Source organism: Nasonia vitripennis, chromosome 2, assembly GCF_009193385.2.
Source record: "Nasonia vitripennis strain AsymCx chromosome 2, Nvit_psr_1.1, whole genome shotgun sequence".
NCBI lineage: Eukaryota > Metazoa > Arthropoda > Insecta > Hymenoptera > Pteromalidae > Nasonia > Nasonia vitripennis.
Window position 1 is genome coordinate 7,530,001 of NC_045758.1, and position 19,316 is coordinate 7,549,316.

A 19,316-nucleotide genomic window follows, 5' to 3' on the forward strand; every position below is an offset into this window, starting at 1 on the left:
CATTCGGAATGGCTCGGCTTCGTACGCAATGTGCATACACAAAACTGCATATTTCAAGAGCTCGTTGATATACAAATACATAGTAGTATGTGGCACTCGCACAAAAGGGAGAACTCGGATGAAAAATAGAAGCTTGTATGGAGAGGTAAGTCAGTGCACGAAATCGTAAACATAACACCAGCGCGAATTCCTTAAAGGAGCACTAACGGTGAAAGACTCGCTCGATCGCGGGAACCTCTCACGCTTAGGGCGGGCGCGCGAATGGATTAGACGCGAACGAGCTTAACAATGGAAACGTGCGAGGTACAGCCTGTGTACATTCCTGACTTTTATGGGTACAAGAGTAACCTGCAGACTTTTTTTCTTGTTTACGTGAGATTAGTTTCAATTTTTAGAGGTACATCGGGTCGTGATTGTATGATGATGCATGGGTAGAAAGGCGGACGGCGTAATCTTAGAAGGCAAAAGTCTTGGATATCTGAATCTGAAGTTGAATGACTTTTGAATTAGAAATTTCTTTGCATGTAGCTTATACAATTTTACATACTCTTAGATGAACCCTATACTAAAAAAGTTATTCTGCTTTTTTTTAACAATCCATGTATCCACACAACTTTACACTGAATACTTTTTCATCAAAATTATTCACAACAGCAATGATTTTATAAAAAAAGTCGAATAATGCTATCCAACGCTATGCAACCACGTTTTGCATCGCATTAGCAAAAAACTGAACTACACAAACAATTCTTAAACGAAATTAAAATAACGTACGCCGACTTACAGTTTCAAGTGCATTTATATAGCGTAACGACTTTTCCCAAGATTAGAGGAATTAGTCGTAAACATAATTAAAGCGAATCTCACGTAATCAAGCGCAAATCTAAAGCAGGCCTTACGCACAGATGCGTGGCTCATAGTATAGTTATCACTGCTTCTTCTTCTCACGTCCTCCACGCGTCGTGGTTCGTGCGAATATGCGCCACCACAAGGTCGGTCGTCGTGTTTCACGCAGTTTGTGCAGTTATGGCATTACCAAACAAAACAGATATGAAGTTTTTTACTCTGCCTTTTTCTTTATATATAAGAGCTTATCACTACGTTTCTCCAAGTGTATGTTTCAGAGGCGCTTGAGAAATTGTGGAATAGTTCACGAATCGAGGTCGATGTTCTAAATTTACTCTTGAGTAAATCAATAGAGGCCTATAAGTTTCTACTTTTATTTTGGCTAGCTACTATACATCATTAATATTTCTATCAATTTAGCATGCTTTTGAAACATTCGCATTTTAATAAGTAATTTAATACCTTCCAAATACCACTATATATACAACAGTAGCAGAAAAGAGTACATATTGTATATCTATAAATATTCAATATAGAGACTACGCAAAACAACTCACGATTTTCATATTATTAGACAATCCGTGAATGTGTAAGTTAATGCATACTCTCTTGAAACAAGAGAGATTTTCACTCTTTTACAAAGACTTATCTTTGTTTTGATTTCGAGGAAAGTACGTAGACGCAAAACGATAGCGATTATCATTTTTCGCGAACAGAATTATACTTTTTAAATCGAATTTCACAGCACTCATCAGAATCATACAGACGTACGTCTTTTCTTCAAGCCAGTATACAAAAAAACATTCTCAGCCAAGTACTGTATAACGTTAACTCAATTAAACCCCTTTCTCCCACAGCGTTGATCCTCATTTCCATATAAATGCTCCATAATTCACCATTAAGACTCGCGTAGGAAAAAAAACGTTAGTGCCATCCTAGCGGAGTATGAAAAATTCCCATTTAAAAAGAAAACTCTCTTGGTGCACGCAATATGATAAAATATTTCTCAGCGTCGAGGCGCAACCGTACAATGTTTACAGTGTAGCGAGGGAACGAGTTGGATCTCGGAAAGCTGATTCCACGCTCTTCATTGCGCTAACGGTCTTTCAATCTTGCAAACGTGCACATCGAACATCTCACTGTCTCTTCTGACGTTTCACAGCTGATTAGAGAGATTACTATAGTGCGACGATGCTGTTGCGGTGGTGTCTGTGTCGGATGTATTTTTTTCTTTTGGATGTGCGATAAGATTTGAGTGAGACAGCTTATATAGGACGTTTTACTTTGAAACGTGATCTTACCTCATTTTAAGATCAGTGCAGTGCGAGTCATTTGTATGCGTGTCATGAATTCACGTGATTGTCGAAATTAAAAAATTTTGGATTTATTTAATTCAATTGGAAAATCTTTTTTGATGAATTTCCTAATCATACAAAGTAGTTCTTAAGGCATTTTTATTTTTAAAAATCTATCTGCAATGAATAAATTTACAGCTTTGGCAAATGCTTTTTAAATTAATTGGCGGAATTGCCAAGGGCTACTCAGCAGAAGTGATAGTTTGATCAATTCACTCTACTATCTTAATTTCGACAGAATCACTTGAAATGAGATAATGAAAAAGCGTGCGTGGTACTTACTGAAGTAGTTAAGTGTCTCCCGGATTTGATCCGGTGATAATTTTAAATCTTCTTCTTCTTGTGCAACTTTGGCTGAGGGTATATACCAATCCGAGTTTTCGTAACCTGGAAAATATTTACCATTAGCTTCTTGTTGAACAATTCTCAGAAAAAATCACATTTAATATTTGATAAAGAAAAATTTATCAAATACGTATCTCTCAACAGTATGCGCGTTCGAAATATCAAAAAGACTCAAAACAAAACAAAAAAACTGAAAACTAGTAAGAAGCAGGAAAGACCGGCGTCAAAGCTTACCTTGAAATTGCGTGAGGGTGTCAGCTCTAAGACGGTACCTCGGTATCTGCTCCTCGAGAAGACTGATTATTTCAACCTCCGGCAGCTCCTCCCCGCTGCACACCTCTGCAACAGCGCAAAGTTCTTTCACTTTAGTAACCGCAGCCAATAGGAGCTCGAGCTCCATGCCTACCATCAGCCCGTCGCTGCTCTTTTTCCCGCATAAACATTTACTATTTACGGTCTCGTATCGATTTGGCGCTTCCTCTAAATATGTCTAACCTTAATTCGACGCTAGCATTGTTCTATCGAGCATTATTTTTCCCGAGCCGTTCATTAAGCTGACTTTCCCATGAGTGAAGATTGATTGTGACGGAACGGTTCTTCTGAATTCTACAGACTTTCTTACTACGGTGATCCATATACGAAATTGAATACAGCTTAAAATAGTCATCTGAACCTTCTACAACTTTTCACCGCGCGAAAACCCAAATCTCAATCAAGAATAACATAGCTATACATTCCTTTCGGGCGTCTGCCAAAATACGGCAGCGAGAAAAGAGGCTCCTACATGCGAATCGACCGCGTAGAGGTTATTTTTAGCCTGCCGATGTAACGCGCACTCGTTGGATAGCTCGAAAAAGTTGAATGAAAAGTTCGCCGCGAGAATACGTATAAATTTTGAGGAAATTGGGGTAAAGAAACCCTCGTGCGGCAGTGCGAGTATGTCGGTGTCTGGCTCGCACGTATTTAGGATGCAGCACGTCTCGGATAGAGCGATGACATTGGCCAACTCGAAATAGACGCGATATTCTTGGTTGTCGACGCTATGCATCTACCAAGCTTAAATGGCCCGAATACTGCGTAAGGCTGTATACTATACTAGTAGCGGCGTACGTAGTCGCATGTTTGCAAAGGCTCTTCGGGCAACGGTCTAATTGCCGAGTGATTACTTAACATACTCGTGGGTGTTTATGATTTTTTCTCTTACATTCTTTTGGCATGCGGTCAGATTTCTCGTTATGTTGTACGTTAATTAATATTCATTAATGTTGTAGTGAATTTGTGAACAATGTTGATGTTATTTACTTTTATAAATACGTACTCGTCAAGAGCAAGTCTTGACAAATTAGTTTGCTTTGACAACAACTTTCATCGTTTCTATTTATACGAGCTTCATATAAGCTGTGAATGAATAATTAGCGAGTTCATTGACAGCGTCCACAATAACGGCAAGGAATTTAGTTCGAAAATGCGCGCGTCATTAGGGTTTGCGTAACGAGCGTTCAACTGTTCAAAGTATTATCTTAAACTTTTTGTTATGTAGTTTAGAATGATAAAATAATTCAGTCGATACAAAAATAACGTAATCATCGACACACACACACACACACACACACACACACACACACACACACACACACAATCCGACACCGCAATAATACATCACGCGTGAGCGGCGCTTTTGTTCTCGCGCGCGTCAGCTGCAAAGCGCCATACCATCTCGCCATTTTCCGAGTATAGCCTCGCGCCTCTCGTGGATGTCCTTGAACTTGGCCGGGCCCCTGGGCCTTTTCACTCTCGCGCTCGCGCCCAAGGACATAATCTACCGGAAGACCACTGCGCTCCAGAGCCGTCTCTTTCTCCAGCGTTGATTCATTCGGACGCGACGTGGCGTTACGCTCTGCTAATCTTTATTCGACAACGATACAGCTCTTCTTTGCGTGACTGTAGAGATAACTCGTTCTTCGTGATCTTTGAACTTTTCAATTTCCAGACGAGTATTGGATGGTCATTCGTCACTTGTACACTAACAATCAGTCGGCTACGTTAGCCGTGGTTAATTAATCCAGAGTAAATACGAAGCTCCTCGCAGCGAGCTTTCCAAGAAACTGTCAATTTGGAACACGCGTCCGTGTTCCCATCAAAATAGCATCCGCCATTTGGCAGCGGCGAGCCTTCGTTCGCACCTAAATACTGCACTGCGCGCGCGACTGTCTTCCCTCGGAATAGCGTCAACCCCTTTCTCGAAACCGCACAGAGAGTACTCCTTTGAAAAAAGATCCAACCGACGCTTCTTCGGTATACCGCTTTTCAAAAAACGCACACAGCGAAAAAAAGTCAAAATCGCCGGCTCCTGTATCGACGCCGGTAATTCGAGTTCCCGTCGCGACGATCACTGGTGCGCGACTAGCGCGGTTATACTAGAACGCTGCAAGCTCGTAGCGATCTCCTCGCGGCTCGCCAAAATAGACTCATGATCTCTCGCGAGTCGACGTCGCCGTCCTCGTCGTCGTCTTCGCGACTCCTTGGCCCGGGGCCAGCTGCGGGCCCTTACTGTTATTCCGAGAAGACCGACGGAGAGATGCAGACGGCTGCACACTTTCAGGCCGCGAGACGGGCCTTTATGTTTATGCAAAAGCCAACTGCCGCGTCTCTTGCTTTTCTAGAAAGCGGACTCGGCTCCGTGTATGACTGACGTACTAATGGCTGCGCTGTGGATTTTCGCGCTCTCAGTGGCGAGCGGGAAAAATAGATCCGCTAATTTCGCGTGATTCACTTTGCACGGATGTGCCATTCACGAGTGGTTCGCTCTTTCTCTCGTTGCTCGCTCATATAGTTGAATTGTTCGATGCGAATATAGCTGGAATTAATTGTTCTGACTGAATTTTACAGCGATCCCTAATTAAGTAACAAATTACTTAATGAACGGCGGCAATTAGTCGCAATTGCATTGTTTCGTAACAACGTGGATGATGAGGCCGGAGCTATGTTATCCGTAACGATATAAAATTGATGAAATATCCCAATTATGCTAACGTTTTCATGCAGCCAGGAGCTGTTCACGTGAGAGTCTAATGCGCGCGCGCCGGGGTAACTAGACGTGTTCTATATGGGTGTGTGTGCGAAGAATCCACAATGGCGCGAAACTTAATCGAGCCCGAGTTAATGTACTCAGCTCCAAGCGGTTCGCGGCAGGATGGTCAGGAAATACAGACGGTCATTGCCTATTCCGTTCATCCACTGGATATAGCTGCCCCTCAATATTAGACGGATCACGTGTATTCATTTTGCTATGTGTTACAGTAAGTGAATTACGTTATAATTCAAAAATTTCGAAAAATCGATGGAAGCGTACAATGTTTCGGTGTGAAATAGCATCAAACGCGCAGAGCTGTAATTTTGACGCCTCCCGGTCATGCGATCATGACGCTCGGTTCTTTTAACGGCGCCTCCTAACGACAATGCGCGCGAATATTGTTGCGTAACGCGACGAGAGCTTTTCACGGCTGCGCGCACGCGCCGAGACTATTTGACAAACAAATTCGATTCTCTCAGAGCTGTACGCTGTTATGTATACGCGTTAATTATACAGACGCGGTGTCCGAAGAGGAAATTGGTATGGGATATCCTTTCAATGGGAGCTTGCTTTTAGGCTGGACGAAAATTATGATGACTGGCTTCGGTCGTCAGGTTAACGATGTAATAATAGGTTTCGAGCGTGTATTTTTGTGGTGAAGGAGAGACGTTATTTTTAATTTAGCCGACATTGTTCCTCTAAAATGAATCGTTTTGCGCTGGGATGCTTATTCGTCTAAAGGCTTCATACTATAGAGTCTTGAATTGCGACTGTGGTTTTTCACTTTTTTGCCGGGTATTTTTAGCGAGTCGCTTTTTGCATTACCGGCGAGACCAAGACGCGCAGCTGGGCTGCAGATGCGAAAAACTCATTCAGCAGGAAAAAAGAAACGCGGCGAGCTTGGAATGGAGACAACACTATTGCTTTATTTTTGCAGAGGAATAATAAATAGAATTTAATTTTACGTCATCGTTTTTGATAAATAAATAAATAAACAGGTAAATCGTTTGTCCGAAGCTCGAAACTATCAGTACATCGCAAAGTTAAAAATAATACGCGTGTATATCCAGTCGGAATGTTTCCTTTTAACGCACTAATCGATACTATTTTTACCGCGGGGCAACCTTCTTCATTCACAGCCTTAGAATATTGAGCTAAAATATTCAAACAAATCCATCAAACTATCCACGCAACTGTTATACCAGAGACTGACACCTGCCGACACTGGCATGCACGCAATACACTGCATGCATCAGCGCTGCAAACAACGAAAATTCCAAACCACGATAGAAGAAAAATTGTACGCGTTATAAGCAAAAATGAAAAAAAAAGAAAAACGACAAAAGCTACCCATACGCGCTCGCGAGCGTTAGGCTCGTAACGATAACGATAACGATGATGATAATGATGATTGCCGGTCGCCGCATCTCCTCCAGCGAAAAACGATGATGATGATGACGGCGGCGAGAAATTAGAAGAGGACGAAGAGAAGAAAAAGAAGAAGAGGAAGAGATTCGAGCGCACGCATACATGCACAAGCCACGGCGAATAATGATGATGATGATGATGACGGCGGGAGCTCGCGCGCACGGGGAACATTATGCTCCGCTTCCAGCTCTCCTCCGCGACGGCAATCATCATTTGGCCTCCTCTCCTCGCTCATACCGACCAATGGGAAAACGCCATGGGACCCGCGCTGCCGCAGGTATATACGACACATGCGGCGCCGCGCACAAGCGATGTGTATACGTATACACATCCTTGCTTGCACATAAAATCGCCGGTGCCGAGGCGATGGAATGCCAGTGTCTTCTTGGACTGCGTCGCAGCGATTTCGGTGAATACATCTGTGCATGTGTGTCTTCTGAGATACTTCGCTTATATACATCTGATTTGATGATCGCTGGTGGGGATTACAACACGGAGCGCGAACGTGATTCGCGCTTGTGAAGTCAAGACTTCGGGTTGTTATCTCCGGTGGTTCAAAGTCTGAAATCTACGTGGACGAGGTGTGTGCGTGGATTCTGAGAACTTTGCAACCGGTGTGAGCGCGATATCGCGTGCAGCAACTGCCAGGCCGCTGGACGACTGATAACGCCGCGGGACTATAGTGTGATTTATATACAGTGACGCTTTGATACGTGCATGTATAAGTGAGTTCAGTTGGTGAGTATAATATACGTTCGGATAGAAGGTTTGTATACCGTGTCGATGACTTGATAAAAAATAGACCGATCGATAGTCTGATAAGCCAGAGAAAAGCTAAGAATAGTATAATGTGTATGGTATGTTTAGAACAATTCACCGTACGTTCAAGGGAACGTAATTTTTTTGCAATTAGTGCGCTCGCAAAGACAAAGAGCACAGATAAGAAAAGCTCGACTGCAGGTCTGAATCAAGGTCATGTTATCAATCGAATTCACGTGGAGAGAATTTTATTTCATTGAGAGATAACAAAGTAGGACTGACTTGTACAGTGTAATTCCTGAAGTACACACAGTTAACTGGTATATAGCGTTAAAAAAAATAACTAGAAGTTTTGCTTCGTTCTCGCGCAGGTATATACCAGCTGCCGCGAGTACTCGTGTGTGCCTGTATAGAACGACAGATGACTCTGCGTTACGGGCATGTGTCGGTGTGTTAAATTCGCGCGGATAAAACGATTGTACTGGAAATTTCACGATGCTTTTTAAATAGTGCCGGTTATTCTCGGTAAGCGTTTATCCTAGAAAGGAAAATACGCCGATGATGCGCAGGAAAATCAGTATCTACTTGTATAATTGTTCAGCGGCGCATAATATACAGAAACGATTTTTTCCCCTTTCAATAACGAACTTTTTGAAAACTCTAATCTATCGCTTGCCTACACCTCGAGATATTTTCATCATATACTCCGATTTTAAATATAGATAAATCCAGCGAAGGCGTATACCCGGAAAGTTCGGCGGATGTATGTTTAACCCTTTCTAAAAAGCCGCTCCCACAGTTATAGCTACGTTCACTTTTGTCGATGTGTGAGCTGTGGTAGCGGCAGCAGCCGATTGAAAGACATATTTACCCGTAATAGTCTCGGCGTCGCGGAAAGTCCGGGTAGGCGCGTTGATCCTTGCTTTGGAGAGCTTCTGTAGTGTTGCCCTCGTCGCAGGTGAAACCTTCACGGAGGCGGTCGGTGAGGCTTCGGGCCGCTTCGGACCCACATCCTCCACGGCGGCCAGTTTGGACGCAGCTGTGGCGACGAGGGAGATCGCCTCACCTTTCTGCACAAGGCGAAACATGCATTAGAATCACATTTTTCTTATACATATAGTCACTTATTTTATTAATTTTATGCGTTAGAATAAGCGACTTCCAGTATCTCGGGTATTGTAACGGATTAGCTTTTATGCAAAAGCTCATTGTTACAATTTTGACAGGAACGTCAGTGGGAATTATGCAACCGAGAATTGTAGGGTGTCGGGCATCTAATCATTTTATGAGTGCTTTGACCTCTTATACGCTCATGCGCTAGAATGTATACACTTATATAGGTATACTGCAGCAGCGGAAATTTTCTTGTCGTTCTGGCATTTGAATTTTGAAATTCGAAAGAAGTACTAGTCAGCGATGCTTTTATTGTTTGGAATAATTTTCAAATGCGCGAGTGTATAGCGACTCTGCGAAAACTTACATAACTTGGCAGAACGACAATAGGCCTGCAATTAAATGACGTTAAAATTCAAACTCAATATCATCCACACTCGTACATCACTTTCAAAATTTCGAATATCGACCGTTTTGAAATTCGTAAATTAATATCCACTCAAACTCCAGTTTCCAAACAAAAATCCCCTCTTAACGATGCCTTGCGTCACATTACACAGCGATCCCTAGAGCCACCTTCCCTTAAAAAAAGAACAATATCACAATAATAATTCAAACGACGCGTCCCAAGTCGCTACCGCATAAATTTAATCCGCCAACGCGTGAGATCTCCAGCTCTATATTAAAGGGGCTCGGATTCTCCAAATAGCCGCGCCCGGAGCCCCCGATGCATACACACTCACACATGGTTATAGCACACTTTATACAGTTATAGATGTAGCAAACCGAAGCGCCGGGGCTAGCGCGCGCGAGAAGCCAGGAGGAAGACAAGAGAGAAGAAGCCCGCGGCTTGATCTGCTGTAAACACACCGCGCGAGCGGACGGCTTAGAGCACTATTATATACTCTATGCACTCGCGTATGTGTGTGCATATACAGCGTGTGCGCAACCGCGCGATGCTTACGTAACGCGGATCTATATGCTACGTGGACTCGCTTTTTTCATAATTCATGTCGCACGCTCGCCGTTTAATCGCCCTATACGCGGCCGATTACATTGATTTCTCTGAGGGGGGAGATCGCGCGCGATGACCATGGGGTGCGTTCCATTACCTTGTGTACCTATTATTTTTGAATTTAAATGGGGACGTGTGTTTTTGCAAATACATAGTGCGATTCTTGCACGGAATCGCGTTAAAATTTTCAGCACGTATCGCGGCATATGTGTGGAAGCTATAACATTTCTCGAGCCGTATTTCACTCACACCTCTGTTCTTCAAAGACACACGTGTTGGACGTATGGTCTCGGTGTATCTCTCAGGTACATAACCTTTAAGTGTCACTTCGCGAGAATATCATCTCAAAATAAAGTACCTGTGAATTTTGCCTGGCTTTCGATTTAGAGTAGGTATACGATTGATCTATATCTATTATCGTGACGCGGACAAGTAGAGCGTCGATAATAAACGCGATGCGTGCCTCCGGATTTCAGTACACGGTTATACCTACTCGCGTGAAAGGACCACGTGTTGCCTGTACTACCGCCGCGCGCACTGACGTACACATGCGACCGTATATGGTTTTAGGAAAGACACGCCGAGACGTAACGCGCGTTCTGCTCGATGCACTTTTGTCTAACAACAATAGTTGATTCCGAGATTAATTTTTACTTCAAAACGCATGCAGCAAAGAAAAACACTACTCTACGGTCAACGGATATTACTGGGTCTTCAAAATACAGCGACTAAAAATACACACAAAGTCAATAAACATCCCACTGAGCTATTTTTGATCGTTCGGAAATCTTCGAACTCTATCAACCGCTTCAACCGCACAGAAGTGTATATGCATTGGCGACAGCCCAAATCAATGAATGTTTATTACTCGTTCCTCCATAACATAAAAATACGCACGCAAATACTTCTATACCAATGAACATAAAGTTACATACATTCATACGTCCCAAAACTGCGAAAAAAAACTTGTCAACTCACTTGAATCATCGATCGAACCAAAAGAAAACAAACAAAAACTCCGAAATTAATATATCAGCTACTCAGACAGCAGTAGCAGCATCAGCAGTGCAAAACCACAGAGTCTCAAGAAGCACACACGAAAAAAAAAAAAATAAAACAACACAACATATCAGCAGACGAATAATTCTCCGGTGCGAGCGGTGACATCACCTACCGCGGTCCACGGCATCCTCTTTAAAAAACTCGCGACGTCCTTTCTTTCTCTCACATCGACGAACGCGCGCTGCGGTGTATAAGTACGTGCGACCGAGACGCTTCCCGTCCGTTGACTGCCGGCGTCGTCGATCCCTCGGGCTAAACTCGTATTAACGCGGTCGTCGGCTGCTGCGGACCTTTTCGCGTGCGGGCTTTGGAGGAGGGCGTGTCAACGTGGGTGCCCGGCGGCAGCGGCGGATTTTGGACACTTATACACAAGAATCCTCCCTCCCCCCTTCCCCCTCTTTTCCTATGCACCTATAAAGCCACGGGGGTCCGTATTGTCCGGTGACGGGTCCGGGTCGGAGAAGGCCCATTGTTTTACGAGAGGGCTTATGGCCGTGAGCTATAAACCCTGTTTGCGTCGCAGAAGCAGAGCTTTATAGAGCGTCGGTGCAGTAACCGAAAGCGAGGGTGAGTGGTTTTTTTTTGCGAGGATAGCTATATGAGCTGGTGATTGGTTTGTTTCTTGGGGGAGGCGAGGTGCACTTGTGATTTGGAGAAGTGGAAGCGTTTGTGCGTATAAGAAAATTGTTGATTTTAAAATATCATCGGAACGTTCTAGATTTTTGAGAAGCATTATGATGCACTTTTAATCTCAGTATAATTCACTGATATAGATTGAATAGATTGTTGAAATATATATATTTTTATCAGGAGTGTGAGTGAACTCCGGCCTCGTCTGATTTTAATGCAATATAGATATTATTTGAAAAATGCTTATTTTACAAGTCAACTAACGGATTTGCATGTTTGGTCGTTGCTCGCAACCGAGCGCGCATGATCGATCAACTAAATCCATTAAGGAAATTTAAAAAAAGTGCATCTAGCCTGTATTAAAAAAAAAAAAATTAACGTCTACTTCTATCTTTCTCTTATCTCGTGTCTATAAATACAAGATGATTATTGATTTATATTTATGCAAGTATGATTCCACAAATAATTCCACCAGCAAACAAATGCAGTTTATTAAGCAATTGAGAGGCCTAAGAATATAATGCAATACATTTCCTCTATTTTATTGGTATTTACAAAATTCAATTTACCATTGTGAAAAAGTATATTTTGAAAACTTGAAGGCACACAAATCAACTGCCAATTATGGATGTGTCTATAACTCTTACGCGATCCTCAATAATAAATTCAAAAAACACGTGTCTAGTGCATATACGCGAATGAAGCAAAGCTAACTTCTGTAAAAACGTCTTTTTAAACGAATGATTCATAAAGTCTCGAGATCGAACAAATGCGCGTACACGCTCTCGACTGAGATGCTTCAGCGAAAGACGCAATTCTCGTTTCGCGACTCCCTGTCCTCAGGAGCTCAGATAACTCAAGGCCCACCGATCCTCGGTCATATTTTAAATCCGAAACCAAACGCGTTTTTTGGTAGTAGCCGCAAGCCGGTAGTAGCACTGCTGGAGCGAAGCGAGCCGCGAATATTGCGTAACCTTTTCCCATCACGGACTTCAGTACAAACGCGAGAGCGAGAACGCGCTTTCACTGCAACGAGTTCGTTCCAGAGATAACGATGCATTATCGCTCGTTCGCTCATACTGCTTTCTTTTTTATGCTCTTTTATCTGTCTTATAAGCGGCTGATGACTGCAGATGTAGCAGCTGCTGCTGTCACTGTTTGGTGATCTACTACACGATGACGCATGCATGTTCAAGCTCTAAGCGTTCCTCTCAGTGTAAACTCACCGTCAGTTAGATGGTTAGGTATCAAGGTCCTGGTTTCCACTAGAGAAACCTGGAAGTTCACCGATCGAGCTTGCGCTGAAGCAACTGAAAATGCACAAAAAAACAGTGTGAGAAGGCTACTCTAGTTTAGATGGGGTGTTGTTTTTCTGTGAGTAAAAAATAATAAATAAATGTAAAGGATTAGTGAGATTCTCATAGGATTGCTACTTATAGACAGTAAAACATTTTTGGCTTTTCTGGTTGCTTCTTACACAATTGATGAATTTTTTGCAGATATAAAAACTTCGTTGAGTTATGTAAAGTGATTCGGAAAGACTGTGAACGCTTGTGCCAAGCAAAATTTGCACAGAAATGGTGTTTGTTAGAAATTGGGTTAAGAATCAGTCTGATAACCTTTCAATTCTAAATAAACCACAATCAAATATCACAATTCAGTCATAACAATAAAAACAACTGCTTTTAAAGACACAACAGAGCACTTTTTATACAGAAAAACTGAACAGCAATGTTAATTTAAAGTTATTATGAAATACAGTTCTAGTTATTTTAATCAAGAACTGATAGCTTCACGTATTCAGTGTGCAAACAGTAGTAAACAATCTGACCACAAAAAAGAACTGACCCCAGTAAAAAAAAACTTATATAACAGTCCAAAGTATAATAAAATCCAACTTTTACTTTTCTCTACGTCATTTATCATATTCCATTTGCAGCGAGCGATAAAAAAAAATATCCTTGCAGCTCTGTCATATAAAATCAGTAGGTAAACAAAAATTACAGCAAAAACAATACAACTCTGTCCATGCTCAACCTCAATGGCCTCTGCAGCAATCAATATTTAAAAATCAATAATGGTTTTTCTCAACTAAGCACCTCATTAACCTATCAATGAAAACTCAAGGGCGAGTCGTTATTGTTCAAATTGACAGCGACACAAGCCCCTATATCCATCTTCATGACTCGCGAAAATAATCCGCAGGGGTTGCGAGGGTGATCGAAATCATTGCGACCTCATGCGCAACTACACACACACTCACACGCGGACACATTGGAAAAGAGCCACGGAGGGTTGAAGCGTCGGAAAATCCATCGCGCGCGCAGTCAAGGTTACTGCCAGGGCTGCGCTACGTTCGCAGCCTCCACCGGAAAAAAGCGGAAGCGAAAAAAGAGCCGCGGAAAAGTTATACGATGCGACTCGTGCTCCTTTGACGTATCGATTAACGTCCTGCAAGCACACGGTCTGGAAAAGCTTGAGGCCACCCGCACCCTGGGGCGCGCGCGCTACTGCACACGAGCCAGCGAACTAGCTATCATCGGTGCACGTACTCTGCGGCGCAATGTACAATGGAAAACGACGAGGAGTATGATAGGTATAACGGCGGAGGGAGGGAAGAAAAAAAAGCACGCGAGAGCCGAGTCTCGCTAAGGAATTGGGTTAAACGATCTGTTTCGCAAAAGCAATAGCTGTGCGGCTGTGTATGTCTGTCTCTCTCAGCGTCCATCGATTTCACCCTTGGCTATGCCGAACGGACGTGCGAGGAGGAAGAAACGAACGTCGGAGCAAAACAAGCGTGTATGTGTATGTGGCGCGCCAGTCGAACTACAATGAGGTGTATACAAGCTACTAATCTAACCATTGTGACGAATCCCGTCGTCGTCGAAGCAAAAAGGAGACACCGAGCTCTCCAGGAGCATTACGAAACACACACGACAGCAGCCGCGCACTGCGAGGCTTTTTATAGGTCCTCTCTCTCTCTCTCTCGTGCGATCACTCACCGTTCTCGGAGCCTCGCTACGCATCCTCGCAGCCACGGGCAATCGTTACTTGTCTACGAAGCTGCTCGTTTTCATAGCTGCTGCTGCTGCTGCTGCTGCTGTCGAGGCTCGCGTACACACACATGATACTTATAGGGACACACACTTTATATACAGAGGCAGCTAAGCACGTCACGAAACTACGGAGCGAGCGTTTCGCCGAATATCCTCCAGCATCGTTCTTCGTGTTATTCCTGGACTGGAAAGGCTCTCCTCTTGCGTCACAGTGTAAGCGAGTAAGAGAGAGACTTGACGGTTAGGTGCTGCTGCTGTCTATGCCATGGACACTCGCGCGTTGACGGAGGACACTCACTCGAGGTTTTCAGGGTCGCGGCGACTCGTTGATGCGGCTGTAGAGAGGCGTCGAGCAGAGATGACCCGTGAAGAAACTGTGCTCGCCTTTTTTCGCGACCGCGTCTTTGCCAGTACGCTTGCTTGTACCGTCTGAAGTCTGTGCCCGTACGAGAGCTCCCCCGAGTAGCGCGGGCTATGGACGAACGAATGCGTGGGACAGAGAGAGGCGAGGAGAGCGCGAGAGCAGCAGACTACAAGAAAATGGCCGCCGCCAGTCAGGGCTGCCAAATGCGCGCTCTTGCGAGCGCGAGATTCAAATTGGTTTGTTAATGATTTTTATTTCTGCGGATCGATTGTTGTTAATTTTGTTGGAATTATTATTACTTTTTCTGTCTACATTATTTTATCAAAAGTTCATCACTCGAAGTGTAGTATTTCAAATTTTTTCAAACAATTTTATAGAGTTGCTATTATTGTTAAAAAACAAACAAAATATTTTGTTTTGATTTTCATTGCTTTCATAAAGTGATCCCAATGCAGGTGTACGTTAAATTTATTATTATATTTTTACTTTGATGCTAAAAATGTACACGCAATTTTGAAAATAATTGCTCAGGTGAGACAAACACAAATGCTTCCATGGAGTAATAATGATAAAATGCGCGTATTTGTCGGAAAAAAAGCGTGTAAATGAATGACCGTCGACCGACTTACTTTACTCGGTCGAGTAGTTTTCAAGAATCCGTAACAAGATTATCTCGGAATATAAGTTTTTTCCGATACCAATCATTAGCATACCTATATAAATATTGAATGACATCTAGAAATACGAGACATTCATTTGGTAATTCTGCATAGTAACTTCCCAGCGCCAATCGAACTCATTCTCGCGGAGCTAGACGCGATCGATGTCATTTGAAAATTCGACGATTTCCCCGCGGCCGCGAAAATCTCCTCGCTGGAGCCCATTTTCACCTAGATTCCCATCTACTCTTGCGAGTTGAGCGAAAGCTCGTTGACCACGCGCCTATAAGTATAGCGAACGAAAGCTGCCTTGCTTATCGCATTGACGGGACGGAGTGACATCATTTTCTCGAGGTTGGCAACGCAGAAGCGCCACCGGATATGCAACGAGGGCGCGCGAAAGCTCAAATAGACGAAATCGCGGCTCGCAGACTGGCTACGCGAAGCTTCGAGAAAAAGTCACACGTCTTTTGCAAGGAGGCGAAAACGTCTATTGAAATGCGAAAATTATCCACGTGTGCAAAAATGATCGAGTCGACAAACTGCGGCAGTGCAGTCGACGGACACGGCCTATCAGCTCAGTCGAAATGCTAACTCGCGGGCTAGTGACATTTCGCGCTTTTGTCCTGGCTAGTCTGACTATCGATTGTCATTATTTATATCGTACGTTTCCTCTTCAGTCATCGATTCACTTTTTACATTTTACATTTTTACAGTAATGAGGGAAACAAGTTTAGTTTAGCCCCGGGCGGCACGGTCGAGTTACAGAGAGCGAGAGGGAGCGAGAGAGAGAGAGAGAGAGAGAGAGGGAGACGAACTGAGCAGCAGCAAGCACAGCAGCAGCAGCAGGGCGAACCCATGCGCGAACCCAGGCGCTAAAGCTCGAAAGCGAGCGAGTGGACGACGAGCTGCAGAGAGTGAGAGAGATAGAGAGAGACGACGTCGAGCAGCGAGCGAGAGATCGAGAGCGAGGGGGACACGACGACGAGGAGCAAGTGGGCGAGGAGCGGCGCGAGGTGAGAGGAGGAGCGAAGCAGGCAGCAGCAGCAGCAGCAGTAGCTGAGGCAGCCAGACGAGAGCAGCAGTGTGCGAGCCGAGCAGAGAGCGTGCTGCGAGGCGAGAGCGGAAGGCAGCAGGCGACGACTACGACGACGAGGAGGAAACATCATCATCATCATCATCATCATCAGCGACAGCAAGAGCAGCAGCAGCGAGCAGCGCGACGAGCTGGGCCGTGACGGAGAGCAGATCATCGCGCAATGACGGATAGCAGCCAGCAGCAGCAGTTCTGCTTGCGTTGGAACAACTTTCAGGCCAACATCACCAGCCAGTTCGAGGCGCTGCGCGATGACGAGGACTTCGTCGACGTTACCTTCGCCTGCGACGGCAGGCGGCTGCAGGCCCACAAGGTCGTGCTCTCCGCCTGCAGCCCCTACTTCAAGGAGCTCTTCAAGGTTAGAAAATGCCTCTTCCTTCGAGACTCCCCCTCCCCTTCCCTCCCCCCGCGGATGCCGCTTCCCCTCACACCCCCTCGCGTGTCCACCGTCTGCTTCTGTCTCTCTGTGTCCGTGTCTCTATGTCTTTCTCTCTCTCTTCCTATACGCGCGGCCCCGCTCTACCTCCGTGTGTGTATATATATATATATATATATATATATATATATATATATATATATACACACCTATATACATACGTATGCACACATGCATACCTGTCGCTGTGTGTGCGCGCCCGTCTGCGTGTCTCCACCCACCCACCCCCGCGCCGCCCCCGTCCCCTTGTGCGCGGCCAGAGCGGCATGGGAGTGAGCGAGAGCAGCAGCACCCTTAGGGATGGCTGATGCAGCCTCTCTCTCTCTCTCTCGACATCGCGCAGCTATAGGTATAGCCTATAGCCCCCCCTTTTCCCCGCGTGCCTCCGCCTCCGCTGCCGCACTCCTCCTACGCCTCGTTTCCCCTTCGGTTTCGTTTCGTCTGTCTATCCATCTCTCTCGCGCTCACGCGGTTCGATATCCTTCTCTCTCTCTCTCTCTCTCTCTCTCTGTCTCGCTTTGCATTTTGTGTTCTCTCATGATGCCAGGGATGGCCGATCGGCTGCTGATGCTCCGCCGCCGCTCTGTACTTTCTAGGACCTTTTTTACCGCATCGTAAAAAACACTCAAAATTATGCGGGGATTTTGGATTTTTTTAGCTTTTGAAACGCCTTTTTTCGCTGCTCGTGAATCATGGCGCTTTCGGCGAGTCGGGTTTCAGTTCGGCATTTTTACGTGGTCGCGCTCGAGAGATGATTTCGTTGTTTATATGCGCGTGTTTCGATGCGTTTCCAAAGCTGGCGCGAGCGAAATTGATTCGAGTCAGAGGGGAGGAAGGGACGCGAGTGGATTCGGTGCAATAAGGGACGTCTCCGAAATGTAAACAATCTCCCAAAATTTTCGCTAACGTCGCCGCCGCCTTCTCGCGAACTACAATTATTCACGTGTTTTGGGAAAGAGACGGTGGCGCTGATAACGCGAACGAGAGCAATTTATTCATATGGCCGCTTTTAAATTTATTTGTTTCGCATTGATTTTACGGCTCACACCCAACATCCACATACACCTGCGAATGAACGGTGGGCATTGGACAATGACTTATTCGCACACAACTGCAGCTCGACGGGAGTATACATATATAACGTCGCGCACGGAAAATTTGCAAAATTTAGCTATATATCGCGAGGGCGTAATATTTCATTATTCAGCGGGTAGATTACATTCGGTAATTTACCCGGCCAACCCTTGCTCCCCTCGCATCAGCTCTCCACGATCCCCACCCCAAGCTTTTTTGCATCCATGATCCTTCTGCCAGTCGTTTCTCTATGTTGCCTCTCTGTCTCTCTTGTGCTCTTTTTTCATCTCTCTATCTCTGTCTCACTCTAGTTTTTTTGCCCCTCTCTCTCTCTCTCTCTCTCTCTCTCTCTCTCTCTCTCTCTCTCTCTCTCTCTCTTTCTCTCTATGTCTGGCTTCTCTTTCTGACTCGTGGACAGATATACATGTATAGCTGTGTATATGAATGCAGTTGAGTGCACTTTTGGTCCTTGCTTGTATTATTCCATGACTGTACTTGCTGCTGTAGCCTTTATACTTTTATGCTGGCTCTTTTTTTCTTTTTCACATTATTGTTATTATTATGATTATTATTATTGTTGTCAATGAGATAAAATATAGGGAAAATGACAGAGCATTGTTATGAAACTCTGGGGGACTCCGTCCGTTGTATGTACCGTATATAGACTTGTCTGTGTCCTTGCAGCTATTACCAAGAATGCTGCCTCGGAGTAAACTTGAAATGTTGGAATTCCTTTTTCGATTTCAGGCCAAGATAAATAGATATAGATATTTGTACGATTGATTGGTGTTGCTATGCTGAGCTATAGAGGAAGCAGAGTAGCTTTATAGATTACTATTAGCTGAGGATTTATATTTATTTATGGCTGAGCTAGGTACTCTTGGCACGTAGTGGACATTGCAGCAATTACTTTGAGTAATGTCTTGGAAAATGTTATCTACGAATGAGGGCCACCATAGACATAGTTATGTAACTCTTATCTTGCACGAGCTTCTACTTCATGTC

General features: G+C 44.4%; 2 protein-coding genes across 10 annotated transcripts in view; one reads left to right on the plus strand and one right to left on the minus strand.

Moving 5' to 3' along the window:
- LOC100118416 (trafficking kinesin-binding protein milt) overlaps nucleotides 1–15,176 on the minus strand; it is a 43,309-nt gene extending 28,133 nt beyond the window's left edge. The window contains exons 1-5 of one of the 6 annotated variants that reach the window (XM_032596609.1): nucleotides 14,629–15,133; nucleotides 12,853–12,936; nucleotides 8,678–8,876; nucleotides 2,781–2,885; nucleotides 2,484–2,588 (exon numbers count right to left, since the gene is read on the minus strand). Coding sequence is in view for 3 of the 6 variants with exons in the window: in XM_032596605.1 (XP_032452496.1) it covers nucleotides 2,484–2,588; nucleotides 2,781–2,885; nucleotides 8,678–8,876; nucleotides 14,629–14,652 (433 nt within the window). In the remaining 3 variants the exon portion in view is untranslated. Of the gene's footprint in view, nucleotides 1–2,483; nucleotides 2,589–2,780; nucleotides 2,886–8,677; nucleotides 8,877–10,912; nucleotides 11,156–12,852; nucleotides 12,937–14,486; nucleotides 14,564–14,628 lie in introns of those variants that run through there. The other 5 variants (XM_032596606.1, XM_032596607.1, XM_032596605.1 and 2 more) reach the window with 5 other exon arrangements.
- A 1,182-nt stretch (nucleotides 15,177–16,358) lies between these two features.
- LOC103317653 (protein abrupt) overlaps nucleotides 16,359–19,316 on the plus strand; it is a 62,832-nt gene continuing 59,874 nt past the window's right edge. For all 4 annotated transcript variants that reach the window (XM_031922974.2, XM_031922975.2, XM_032596612.1 and 1 more), the window contains exon 1: nucleotides 16,359–17,159. In XM_031922974.2, coding sequence (XP_031778834.1) covers nucleotides 16,965–17,159 — 195 coding nt within the window. In that variant the 5' untranslated portion in view covers nucleotides 16,359–16,964. The remainder of the gene's footprint in view (nucleotides 17,160–19,316) is intronic.